This window comes from Podarcis raffonei, chromosome 17 (assembly GCF_027172205.1).
Source record: "Podarcis raffonei isolate rPodRaf1 chromosome 17, rPodRaf1.pri, whole genome shotgun sequence".
In the NCBI taxonomy this organism is placed as follows: Eukaryota; Metazoa; Chordata; class Lepidosauria; order Squamata; family Lacertidae; genus Podarcis; species Podarcis raffonei.
The window spans coordinates 35,811,639-35,825,332 of NC_070618.1; the positions used below are offsets into that span (position 1 = coordinate 35,811,639).

The 13,694-nt window shown below is 43.7% G+C and overlaps 1 protein-coding gene across 4 annotated transcripts; it reads left to right on the top strand.

Annotated features, from left to right (window-relative positions):
* Positions 1–68: 68 nt before the first annotated feature.
* Positions 69–13,326, top strand: LOC128405061 (cold-inducible RNA-binding protein-like). Of its 4 annotated transcripts, none has more exons than XM_053371245.1 (7): positions 69–182; positions 2,644–2,758; positions 4,156–4,262; positions 4,946–5,054; positions 5,132–5,210; positions 6,791–6,854; positions 12,920–13,326. In XM_053371245.1, exons 2-6 carry the CDS (start codon positions 2,656–2,658, stop codon positions 6,852–6,854), a joined length of 462 nt encoding a protein of 153 aa, XP_053227220.1. In that variant the 5' UTR covers positions 69–182; positions 2,644–2,655; the 3' UTR covers positions 12,920–13,326. The 4 variants fall into 4 exon arrangements, with proteins under 4 accessions (XP_053227220.1, XP_053227221.1, XP_053227219.1 ...); XM_053371246.1 differs by lacking the exon at positions 12,920–13,326 and adding an exon at positions 7,073–7,436; XM_053371244.1 differs by lacking the exon at positions 12,920–13,326 and adding an exon at positions 7,360–8,044 and having other exon boundaries at positions 70–182.
* The last annotated feature ends 368 nt before the right edge of the window (positions 13,327–13,694 follow it).

A 13,694-nucleotide genomic window follows, 5' to 3' on the forward strand; every position in this document is an offset into this window, starting at 1 on the left:
CCCGCCCTCCGCGCGCCCAGCCAATCCCGGCTCGGGAGCCGCGTGTCGGGCGTGGCCTAACCGCAGCCTCGCTTTCATTCTCCTCGCTTGCGTCTCTCTCTCTCTCTCTCGGCGCCATCGCGATACCCTCTTGCCTCAGTGGCTAACGGCTCTCTTCGCATCCTGCTCGGAGACCGGCTTCGGTGAGTGCTTTGGCGCCGGGGAAGCGCCCAGGCCGCTGCAGGAAAGCCGTAGGAGGGTCGCTGCATCGAGCATTGGGAGGGGGAGCCGGGAGGGCAACGGGGAAGAAAGGCTCCTCTTCGCCGTGTGAGGCGGGGGAGGCTGAAGGGAGAGACGCTCCACAAAATGGCGGCGGCTGCCCATAAAGAACGAGAGGGCCCCTCTGCGCACACTCTTGTGTTTGAAACGCCGCTCTCTCAGGCTCCTTCGTGAGGAGTGGTGCGCTGCTGAAGACCACCGGGAAGGGATGAAATTGTTCTAGGGGGATGGAGAGCATTAGACGTGGTCAAGTCCGCTGTAGCAGCAGGTTTAACGCGGGGGCGGGAGAGGAGGAGCCCTTGGCTTAGTGCGCCTGCGCGAAGGCTGTTCGCGGAGCGCGGGACAGCAGCGGGGTAGTCTTTGCGCATGCCTGCTGGGGTCTCAGTCCATAGAACGTGAGACGCGCTGAGCTCGCCTTCCCGCATTCTGCTCAGACCACGTGTTCGCGGCCATTTTACCAGGGGGGAGGGGTGGATTGGTTGGGGCAAAGAATGGGAGCCCATTCTCTCTGCACGTCTGCCTTGAGAAGCCGTCGGGAGCCGCTGCAACGCTCACTCACTAGTTCCTGCTTGCCTTCCTTCGATGACCTGTTCCAGCTATTGATGCACTGAGTAGATTGCAGGATCTTGCCATACGCACCTGATGGATGAAATCTGCCTCGGGTCGTCAACCTCATGTTTCCAAAATTATTGGCCACAACATTCTAGTAGTTGCTGCACAGAGTGGAGCCAATACCAGGCTTCATAAGATGGTTCGAGAACGCCTGATCTTAAAATATTTTTTGCTTGAAAGTAAGATCCACCTGTACGGCTAAGGACTTAATCCAAGCAGATAAACACTCATTTTCCTGTAAAATAGAAAATGTGCTGAACTATTAGCCCTCATACTAGTTACAATGAGGTTGCCATAATAATAATATATTTTATTTATATCCCGCTCATCTGGCTGGGTTTCTTTCCCCAGCCACTCTGGGTGGCTTCCAACAAAATATTAAAAATACAAAAAAAAAAATACTGGTTCAAAGTGTGTGTTCACCCTAATCACTTTACTCATAAATAGTATGAAAGGTGGCTCCCTAGTAGGGAAGTGGCTTAACACTGCCACCTCCTTTTCACATCTGAGAAAGATTGCCTGCATGCTTCCTTCAATTAACCTTCCATTTTTCTGAAGCAGGCATTGATGAAAATTGAGAAGTGTTAATTAGTATTTCGCCTTAGTATGTCCAAACCTCAATGACTGATAGCTTATCAGATGCTCTGGAGAAAGCAATTCAGATAAGCACTTTGAGTAGGGCAAGTAAGCATCTTCCATCTTTGTTTGGGGATTAACACAGTTATATCACTGGGAAAACAAGTTAACTGCTCATTTGTAGCTAATTAACTCCTGCCTGCTTATAGCTAAGCCCAGTCACCTGTATCTAATTGTAATGAAGAACTGTATCAGCTAGGCTCATTCTGTGTCCAGTAAAATGTACTTTTATGCACTCTTAAGACTGTCCTTTACTGTAGAAGGCTCAAGATATAAAAACTCGTAACATTAAACGTAATGGCACAAGAACACCTTGTCTGGTATTAAGATAGGAAGCATCAAAAGAACATGTGGGCAACATTAGCAATCCTACCTTTGAGTAAACTTTTAGAAAATTCTTTACTCCTGCAAATGGCCACACACATATATCTACTTTTTGGCCACAGTATATGCTGCTTTATTGCATGCTTCTTTGAGAGTCAGTCACATTGTTTTCAGTGACGCTTATTCCCAGAGAAGTTTGCACAGGATTACAGTTAAGACTGCAATTCTGTGCACAATTGCTTGGGAGTAAGACCTACTGGAAATAATACTTCTGAGTAAACATGCAAAGTTGCCTGGAAATAAGCAACATTGATTTTTCAGTTTGTTGCTTCCAGATAAATAAATAGCTGCAAATAAAAACAGAATAAGTAATTTTTCAGGTTCTCAATGTCTCTGCCTCAGGGCATGCAGGGGAAAGTAAGCATGTTAAGTTTACAATGCTCAGTTGGAATAGATAATTATGGGTCTCAGTTCAGTGGGAAACAGATAGTAAAACCAAGTTAAGAGGCTCCAGGCCTGGAAGTGAGACTGCTACTGGAAGTCAGGCAACTAATGAAGATAAGCTACAAAAGGAAGATGTGACCCTGGTCAATATGGGCAACTTATACATCAGTGATGACTATACAGCAGATTAACAAGAAGCCGAGCTGTACCAGATTATTCATTGAAGAATAATGATAATCTGTTTTCCTGGAAAATGAAAATGGGCTGTTCTCAGTGATCAGCTACTTGTAAATTGCTAGTGTGGCCTGTTATCTTTTGTCCTTATTCCCACCTATGTTTGCCAAGTCTAAACACATTTCTTCCCTACAGATCACTTAAACAATGGCATCGGATGAAGGAAAACTCTTCATTGGAGGGCTCAGTTTTGACACCAATGAGCAGAATCTGGAGCAGTTGTTCTCCCCCTATGGAGACATTGCAGAAGGTGAGGAAGGGTGTCACACCTGATTTTATTCTGTAATTACAGAAGTTCTGAATCTGTTAATCTTTCCACACTAGGAAACCAATTGGTAGGGCTTTGGGGTTTGCAAGTGCATGCACTCACACAATGCTAGCAACTATACTATGATAAGTTAAAGACTTGTCACATCTTGCATTCAAGGCATGATAACTCTTTGGCTGAGGCAGAAAATCGCCATTCTTTGTTGAGGCAAGCAAGAGCCACCATTGTAATTCAAGGATGCATTCCAGAAAACAAAGAGTTTGTTGAGTGGGGCTGATGAGGGGTGTGGCCTGGAAAAGTCCCTGGGGCCTGATAGAGAGTCTTCAATGCCCACATTTGGCCTGCAGATCATAGGTTCCTCACCCCTGTGTTAATGTCAGCCACCTTGAATGATTTAGCACAGGGGTCAGCAACCTTCTTCAGCCGTGGGCTGGTCCACCCTCCCTCAGACCATGTGGTGGGCCAGACTATATTTGGGGGGGTGAACGAATTCCTATGCCCCACAAATGCATTTTAAATAAAAGCACACATTCTACTCATGTAAAAACATGCTGATTCCCTGACCGTCCATGGGCCAGAATGAGAAATCAATTGGTCCGCATCCGGCCCACGGGCCTTAGGTTGCCTACCCCTGATTTAGCAATTCCTGTGCTGTATCACTTCAGATCACAGCTGAGGTTTGCCTGCTCATTTATGTAAAATCCTTTTTTTCTGAACGTACAAAACGAATGTGTGATGAAGATTGTCCAACCATGTTCATATTGAACAAATGGGGTTTTGTCAACATGAGAGAGCACTTGATACATATCTGCATTCTGAAGTGATACTCCTGGTAATATATAGTGTTAATAACGATGTGCATTTTGCTTTCCCCAAATTGTGTTGTAATTAATACTATGGCTTGCTGATTATAGCTGTCAAAATGGGATGAGGGGCATGTATAGGTTAGATTTGAAGAATGCCAATGATACATGGCTGCATCTTCCTTGTTTTCAAAGTGTATTCAAAAAATACAAAGGTATCAATAAGTCCAGTTGGGCGGGATTGTGCTTTGATACTACAGACCCTTGATGTATAGGTCTGAGGTTTCCTGGAAGCAAGCTCTTGTGATTGAGAGATTGGTTAATAAATTACCTGAGCTCATGAATAACAGCATCTTGTTTCCCCAGTAAGCTAGACAGCAGGGGTTTTCTTACTCTTCAGCATCCAATTCTTGGAACTTATTTCCCGGATGCCCATGTGAGGCTATAATGTCCTTCCAAGCAGTCTTTGAGTCTGAAGTGGGGCTAAAGAAGGGACCTGGCAAGGGACACTGGCTGTCATCTACATGTAGAAAAAGAGCCAGGAAAATAATCTGTTACAATTTTTTCTCTCTCCAGTGGTTGTGGTGAAAGACAGGGAGACTCAGCGGTCCAGGGGTTTTGGTTTTATTACCTATTGCCGTCCTGAAGATGCCAAGGATGCCATGAGGGCCATGAATGGAGAGGTAAGTGTCGCCCACAGAGATTGTTCACCATTTCTTATTCATTCTCTATTGCATCCACTTTCTTTGTAACTTCCTAGAATATGGAGGGCTATTAGATGTGATCTTCTGTTATGCTTGTATTGCAAAATGTTGTAACTACCTACTATTATCTTGGTGGGTGTGCTGCACAGTGAGCAGTAATAATTTTTAGTCCTGAATTACAGCTCCAGGGTTGCGTAATTCACCTTTTTTAAAGTGACTTTATGATGCTCTTCTAAACTGGGGTGGGGAACCTCTGGCTTGTCAACCCAGAATCCACATTTGGCTCATGAGGCCGTTTCACTCCCAGGTTACCCTCAACTGATGTCATAAGTGATGTCAGTTGTGTGGAAAGTTCAGTCCTGTTTGGTTGGGGTGCACCAGTGAGATACACAAAACTGGTGTTCCTGAATTCAGCTTCAAAAAATATTTTTAATAAAAATATTTATTTAAATTAAATATTTATTCTGTGGGTTTTGCATAGCATTCAGCAGAGCAGGGATTTGTTCTGCTTCCCAGTGGCAGAGGATGCAAATTGTTCAAAGCAAAATTTTAATCCAAGCTTTGATTATATTGGACTCCTGCGTCCTTGGTAGCAGGTTGGAAGATTAGCATCATCTTGTTAAAAGCTCTGGCTGTGATTCATTCTCTTGCTTTTTCCCAAGTCTGTGGATGGGCGTCAGATCAGAGTGGACCAGGCTGGAAAATCCTCCCGTGGCTCTTCTGGAGGCAGAGGGCGTGGACGTGGATTCTCCAGAGGTGAGCTTTCCTGTGGCATGTGCCCTTCAGTACTAACTGCTTAGTGGTGTGGGAGCAAATAGGCTTGATAAACATTTGTGTCTTTGCTGCAGGAGGTGGAGGATATGGAGGTGGCCGTTATGATAACAGAAGCGGTGGCTATGGTGGATCTAGAGACTATTATGGCAGCAGGTAAGACCAGCACGCACGCATAAGAGATACTTGGTTGCAGCAGATTGTGGTACCTACACATCTCATGTTGAGATCATGATCCTTTGTGTTCTGTATTAGAATAACAGTTTGAGAGTTCCTTCTGAACCATTAAACTTTTCCTTAGAGGTAGCAAAAGAGAGCTGTTGAAGTGCTCCTGATTATTTTAGCACTAGGAAATAGGCTTAGCCAGCTGTGTGCTGCTCTGGCATGGAAGCTGCAGGTATTGCTGTTTTATTAACAACAGGCTATCATGTAGAAAGGAAGGCTAGTCCTGCCATGCCTGTGTTTCTCTTCTAAATAACAACACAGTTGGTGGGTATGAGTCTGCCAGTAAGACTTGACTTGCTGTAATTGAAATTGTTAACCTTAAATGAATGTCAAATTACAGTGCTGCTGTATGCCCTTGTTCCTTCATGTATTGTGATTGGCTTATATTTCATTTTGGTGGGGCGTGGTGGCTGGAATCTAGTCTGGGATGATACCTGGTTTTCAACATTGCTGAGATACATCGCCCAGTCCAGGCCCCTATACCTCTCTGGCTCATGCGAGCCAGAGGGGCATCACAGTTTCTTTAAACTGCTCAGCTGGGGGATGTGAATCCTCCAACCCCTCAGCTGAGCGAGCCCACATACCGCTGCAGCTCTCGCAAACCAGGGGACTTACTCAAAGGTGCAGCCAGACACGGAGCCTGAGAGGGTGGTCACCCAGAACTTTTTCAGGCTCCGTCTGCTTGTTCATTTGCCGTCTGCAGGCAATTTGAGCTTAAAATGTCTGAAACTGGTATCACAATCTGAACAACAGCAGTTTCAGACAACTTGCCAATATATTGCCCTAGTGGAATCCTGTTTTCCAACTGGTTTCTCTTTGCCCCTAAGGCAACTTAGCCAAAGTGGTGCCTTTTTTATGCTGCTGGACTCCCATCAGCCTCAGCCAGCGCAACCAGTTTTCAAGGAAGATGGGAGGTGTAGTACATCAACATTCAGAGGGCCCTAGCTCCCACCGCGTTCTGGGTTTGTGCTGTGATTCTGGTCATTTTGTGATTCAGATCTATGCCCATCACCTATGCCGTGGTGCTTTATAAAAACTGCAAGAAGCAAAGAAGTAGTTGCCATTTTGCATTCATATAGGTGCTTACTGGGTACAGTATTGGAAACACGTCTTGAAAAACTAGTATAGCTAGAAATGGATCCTAGTTTTTTATAACCTTATTACTAAATCGGTCCTTCTCTTAATGACCAATTTATATACAGCACTTAAATAAGAATGAGGTTTATAAATGAGCGATTCTGTATTGCACGTAAAGGTTCTTTTTGTGATTTTGGCATTATAGTGATATTTTAATATGTCCACCTGTACAATGGGACATCAGCCCCAAAATAAGTTCTGGGTGGTCTTCCAGGTCCCCAGATCAGATTTTTTTCCCATGGGCGGGAGGAGGCAAAGAAGAATCCCTACTGCTTGAGTGGATGGATGCCTGCTACATTGAATCTCACTCAATGTATAGCATTTAGCAGCAGCTCAGCAGTGACATATCAGTCTTCTGTGCTTTTTCCCTCAAGGAATCAAGGAGGCTATGGAGACCGTTACTCTGGGAGCTCCTACAGAGACAACTACGATAACTAGGTAAGTGTATGTCTAAGCACCATCTGCTTCTGATAACAGGATAGCTACTAAAGCATAGGACTTAGTTCTCTCACGTCAAAGAATAACTTTGTCAGCAGAACTCCTTTCCTCATCAGCAAGTCTAGCATAATTGCGTATGGAGAATTGGCCTGTTGCTGGAGTGAAGCAAAAAATAAAAATGGGACAGTTAAACCCATCCACACACTTTTTTTTTTAAGGGACACTGTTGAACCAGTCTATAAAAACCATGACTACAGCCTTTTATACACGGAAACTTTCTCCGAACCGTAAGTTTATGGGAATTAAACCTCCACATTCCTAATAGGGTCTTTTAAAAACAAAAAAGGTGTATGCAAATACTCATTTACTGGCAGATAATTTCCACCTGCATCATCTCCAAGGCTGCAAACAGTTGCCCTGGGCTGGGAGGAGGGAGACTAGGTTAGCATCATGCACCAATGTTCTTCAGTGTACTTTATGATTTGTACCTGCTTCTTGTCCTCAGCTTGCACCGAGCATAAATCCTTCCTGAATCAAGATCGTCCTTCCAATGGCCGTATTTATAAAGATTTTTGGAGCTTCGCTGAATCTTGTTTAGTTCTCTACCTGTATCTTCCCTTTTTGTAGTCTTACCACAAGCAGCCCAACAGCTTCTGCTACAGGATGGCCTGTTAGAGCTTTCTGAAGGAAAACATTTTAATTTGCCTTTTTTTTTACAGGTGTGTTTAAGCATTTTTGAATACATACTTTTATTGCTTTCCCCCACCCCCCACCCCCTGGATTTCTTTTAACACACCAAGATGGGGGTTCTGACCTATTCTTCACCTATAATTCCCCAGAGTCTGAGCAAGGTGTGAGGGTCCTTGTTTTTATAAATGCATTAATACCTTGTAGTTTTGTAAAAGTCCTATGGTGTAGCAAGCAAGGGGTATGGTGGAAGGCAAAACCCCCTTGATTATAAAGGGAGACGTGTGTTTGATCTTCAGAAATCAGAATTTATACTGTATGATGTACCTAGAACTGAAGCTTGCAGAACTTGCAAGTTGTTCTTGAAAAACCGTTTGTTTATATTTTTTTTTAAACTGGAAGACACACATGTAACTCGATATTGTACTAAAAGTGGTTAAGGAATTCCTGTATTCAGTTCTTTGGCTTCACGAAGCCTATTAAATGCCCTTCTGAAAATGAAATTTGTTCTTGACGTTTTAACACTTCAACTATGCCCAATCTAAAGTCATAATACATGGCACATACTTTAAACTGCTGTGTATTTGTTAAACGGATACCTTGGAGAGGAGATGCCGAGGAATTTCAGTACTTAGTTCAGTGGGCTAAATCCCACAAGCATTTGTATTTGGGTGCTTTGTATATTGTCAGTTTGAAACTTGGTGCCTTGTGTTTGGGATTCTTTCTATATTGGCTTCTGTGCCACAGAACCTCTGTGCTGCTGAGGTATTCTGGGATGAGCATGTAAGATACCAGCCTGGCCTGTGGAGCCTGAACTAGATGCATCCATGAGTACAGGCTATCATCCCTTGGGTGGTATTCAGCTTGACTTTTACCAAAAAGTATACCCACTGATAACAAAGTTTGCCCATTAATTTCAGTATGTTTACTCTGAGTAAACTATGTTCGATACCACTCCTTGTTTGACTATATACATCACAGAGGAATATCCGTAACAGTGGCCAATCTGTCTTAATAGGGCAGGTTATCTGCTGTTGCCAATGTCTGCACTCTGGTACCTAAGAAAAGGGTCCCAAAGCAGTGTGTGAAAACCACTGAGCTAATATGTAGGTGGGGCTCTATGCCATGATTCCATGGGAGTTAAGACACCACCACTTTACCTCCCAAATGGTGTAAGGTGTACACCTTGACTTACAGAAAATACCAGGCGTTGATTTTTAAAAATAAGGGGGAAACATGTTTTAATATCAACAGTATGCCTGAATATATATTTTGGGCAGAGGAGAGTTTACCTACTAAAATCTCAGAAGCTGCTATCCCATCGTGGGACCAAAGACTTGAAGTGCTTTGCACGCCTTCTTGCCTTTCCTTGTGGCTAGCAAAACTAGACTAGTCATGTAGTGTAAACATTCATTGCACAATTGAAATAAGAGCATATGCAAATTTGGTGTATTTGCATTGTATGTCCTAGATGTAGAATGCAGCTGTGTTTTGCACAGACTCTGTGCAAGGGTACACAGACCTCTGCATAGGCTGTATTTCATAGCCAACCTGCGTTTTGTCACATTTACGTTAAGGCTTGTTTTGTGATAAATCTCGGGGAACTATTATGAGACCCTGAAAAGGGCAGGGGCAACAAATACATGGGCTTCAGAACAGAGTCAATACTTCATTGGAAGGGATTCTTGCTGTGGCTTCTGGTGTCCTGTCCTTTCCTGCTGGAAGAGTTTGCTGCTGCTACTGCTGTTGTTGCTGCTGCTGCTGCTGGCTGAGCACTTACTGATCTTGGTGGTGCCTGAGGTAGTACCTCCTGCTTCACTGCTTTTTCTGCTCTTTATTTCTTTATAATTTCCTGGAGCTACCAAAAGCCAGGTTCCTTAGTTGGGTACAGTTTTGAGACAGATACAAGACAGTTTCCACTGTTGGCTTTTTAAGCCATTTATATACACCCTTCATAAATACATATGCCAGTATGATTTTCAGTACAGTTTAACATCTAACAACAATAAAAATACACAATTAAGACATTAAAAATCAAGAGTAATTAAATGACAGAGTGGAAAAATAAAATTACCAGTTGTTTCAAAATACTGGTTTTAGTAGGCAAGCTCCACCAATGCTACTTTGGCATCTTATGAGTGGGAGGCTGAGCTTTCTGATCACAATAAACTGGTTTCTTCCTTTGCTTTGTTTAAATGGGGCAAGGAGAAAACTACGAAGCCAAAAGTCTTGAGTGGGGTGGGTGGTTGTGTTTCAAAGTAAGAATTTTTGAATCTGAAATTACAGTAAAACCATTCCCATAAAAAAAGAAAACCTGGGCTGGTGTGTGTGTAATACCTTGTAGGTATTTTGATGGGAATGGTAAGCACACATTGTCGTGACTTTAAAATCTTAAGAAATCACTCTGGATTTGTTTGATGATAGTGGGAAGCTTATGGGTGTCTGCCACTTTACCTGCATCTGTTGAAACCAAATCAGATTTAAATACATCTCATATCAGTCGTAGTGAGGAGCTAATGGTACAAGAGTCGAGAACATACTACAAATTGCTGCTTCAAGTGTAGGATTGTTGATTGAGAATGCTTAAAGATTATCAAACTTTGTGCAATCATTGTGTAGCCAGGTTGTTTCAGTGGCCCATTGGCTTAGTTAGGCAGTGGTTTCTTGTGGTTGCTTTTAAAACCATGGTGATAACCCTTTGCTCCAATCCCATTTTGTGAGTAGAGGATCAAAATACCCTGTCTTCAAGAAGGAAGATGGAATACCTATAAAATATTTAATGTGATTAAGCCCAAGACATCGGAATTCAGCAGGCAAGGCTCCATTGACAAGATAGTCATGGTATTGAGTATTGAGCCAGAATTGTAACATGGCTTTATTTGGCAGGTGGAAGGGGCACCCCTGGATCCGGAAGTGAGTTTACCTCAAGGCTGGAGTTGAGAAAAGACTTTCCCTTTGGGTACCTCTCTGGAGCTCCTGTCTTGTGCGTATATTAATGTGGTCATTCGAAAATAGAGGGGCAAACCTTCCAATAAAATGAAGTTAGGCTGTGGGGTGGGTGGGATGAGTACTAATTAAGTAATGCAAGTACACTTGCACACAGACACATCAACAATGGCATCTGCTGTGGCATGGATGCACCATCTGAAAAGTGCTTCTCCCCCCATCGAAACTAGTCATCAAAACTTACTCAGTTTTTATTAAAACTTTACTCTAGCCGGTGTTTTTCCCATGTCCCCACATTGACAGCTGCCATCCAATGAGAGAGCATTCTCTGTAAATTGCTGCATGAAGTGCTTCATGAGTGTTCATTGAGAATGCCTAGAAAGTCTTGTGCGTTGAGGTTATTTCGGTTAAGTCTTTTGTGTGTTGAGGTTATTTCGGTGGCCCCTCCAGTCTTGGGCACTGGCTTCTTGTGGGTGCAGCCTACTTAAGAGCAGGACAGAGTTTACCCATCTCTGCTCCTTGTGTATAAAGTTTCCTCTCCCTACTGCTTTTCATTCTGCAGCCAAAATAGTGCAACTTCTGCCAGACCTTTTAGAACCTGCTTCGTTTTGGCTCTAAGCTGGAAGCAGGGGCACTGCTACTGCCTGATGGCACTACTCTTCCATTCCTCTCACCAAAAGCCAGGGTGGGAAGCTCATTTTCTTCCCGAGCCCAAGAGCTGAACACATTTCTTAGCTGTAGTTTGTTAGAAAGCTGCAGAATCTGATCCACATGTACCTGGGTGACTCCAGAAAATGAATGGGGCATAGTTAGCTCATCCCCATCCTGTTCTAGAGCTTTGGGTCTCTGGCTGAGAGTAGGCTGTAACAAGATTTGTTTCCTCTATTGTCGTAAGTGGCCATCACTCCATTTAAAATTCAACCCACTGACCACAGGACCTTAAACACTGCTGTTTCAGGAAGTGGAAATTGATGGTATCGGCTGGGAGAAGTGAAATAGTAAGTTTTCGTGAGAACACCCTCAGTTCATGCTGAGTTTAGTTTTGACTTTCTTGTTGGTGTTTTTCGAGCCCTCCTCCAAGTGTGTGTGGGGTGTAGTGTTGCTGGGAGCACCCTTTAATTCTCTACTGTGGGAGCTTGCTTTCGGCCCTCATGAAGTGATTTTGTGGCCTAGCACTGTTTTGCTTGCTGGTTGATTTATGGTGTTTCCTTGTACTTTAGTGTATGTTTTGTGTTCAAAGGGTCCACCACTTCAAGGCTTCCCTAGGATGAAAAGAAGCATATACCGTATTTTTCGCTCTATAAGACGCACCAGACCACAAGACGCACCTAGTTTTTGGAGGAGGAAAACAAGAAAAAAAATATTCTGAATCCCAGAAGCCAGAACAGCAAGAGTGATCACTGCGCAGTGAAAGCAGCGATCCCTCTTGCTGTTCTGGCTTCTGGGATAGCTGCACAGCCTGCATTCGCTTCATAAGACACACACACATTTCCCCTTACTTTTTAGGAGGGAAAAGTGAGTCTTATAGAGCAAAAAATACAGTAAATATATGATAGCAATGGGATCAGGGCAGGCATGGAGAGGAACTTAATCCTTTCCTCCCCTTCTGTGGTCCTGGGGAAAAAAAATCCTTTTCTGAAGAGGAAGTCCCATCTGTTGGAGCTGAGAAAACCTTCCCCCACCCCACCCCAAATGCAAATAACATCTTCGGAGAAGGGATTTTCCTCAGGATGAGTAGAAACGAAGGAGAAAAAGGGTTACATTCCCTCTCTGATCCCACCAGCTGATTCAATATCCGGTTTTTAAAAACATGTTGGTTAGATGCTAAGGTGCATTTGTCCTGAGACTAGGTTGCAAATTTTTAATATCTTCATGCTTAGAAGGCTTCCAAAAGCTGTAAAGCGTCAATAAATAAATAATTTTCCTTTCTTTTCTTTTAAAAAGGCACATGCACTGTTGCAGACCAGCTTAGGTTTTCCTGTTGAAAGTCAGTATGGGGTGCACACATTTAATTGAAGTGGGGCACACTGTGCAGTGGCAATTGGAATTGCAGCTCAGGGAAGGGGAGATATGGAAGGCTCCTTACTCTTAAGAGGAACAGAATCCTGCTGGGTGTCTCTTTGTAGCTTTGGTATCCCTCTGCATTGGACAGTGGCACTTGAGAACTCATCTGCGCTGACTCAGAAACTGATGCCGCTACTACAAGCACTGATGGTGCCCCACCTCAAAGCAGCCTGGAAGAAAGTCCTCAGATCATTAGTAGGGTGGCAGAAAGGTAAAGAGCCTGACTGAGTTCTGCTATGAAGGGACGGGGCAGTGCAAGGTGGGTGTAATTGCTTGTGTGGTTTTCCCCCCCAAGGAGGCGATCTGTTCCAGAGGTGAGTAGATGTTTGAAGACCAAAAGTATTGTGCCTCCTTTCTTTGTCTTTCAGAGTGAGCCAGTGAGAGATCCTGAGAAGGACTGCCGCTACCACACAAGTCCTGAAGAAGCAGCCTTAGCAAATGCTGCTTTTCAGAGAAAAGGCAGGCTGTATTAGTGCTTAGAATCAGATGAAATACTGGGGAGCGTTGAAGGAAGGTGTCCTTTACCTTCATGCCCAAACTTTCCTTTTTGTCCCCTGTTCCCCCCTCCTTCCAGGGGCAATTTGGCAAGCAGGGTTGTGAAGCCCCATCAAAGTAGCGGGGACTTGCTCTTAATCCTCTTGGAGATGATGATTCTCAGCCAAACCACTTAAAATCCTGGCCTGCCACTATCAGCGTAAGAGGCAGCCTTCGAGCATTTTGCCAGAAATGTTTTTTGGTGTTTTTTTTTACAATAAACATCTTCCAGAAATCATTAGGTACCTTGTTTTGAAGAATTTATTTTATATTGCTCAAGCAATATAAAGGGGCTCAAGCCTGTGGCAACATCTCGGCTCCAGAGGGTTTTGAACCATCTGGATTAATTCTATTCCAATCTGGTTTCTAGCCCAAATCTAGGACCGAGACATATTCCAACCCTCAGAGATAATCTACACCAGGGACTAGTGGGGCGGGGCGAGTCTATCCCTGTTAAGTCTGGTTATTTATATCATCAACCATAATATCCTTCCACAGTGCTTTGTGGCAGCAGTCTTCCCCTGTTGCTGCTTAGCTGAAAGCTCCCTTTTCTACAAGAAGCAGCTGCCACTATACATACATTTGAATACATACATTTGCATGCAAAGT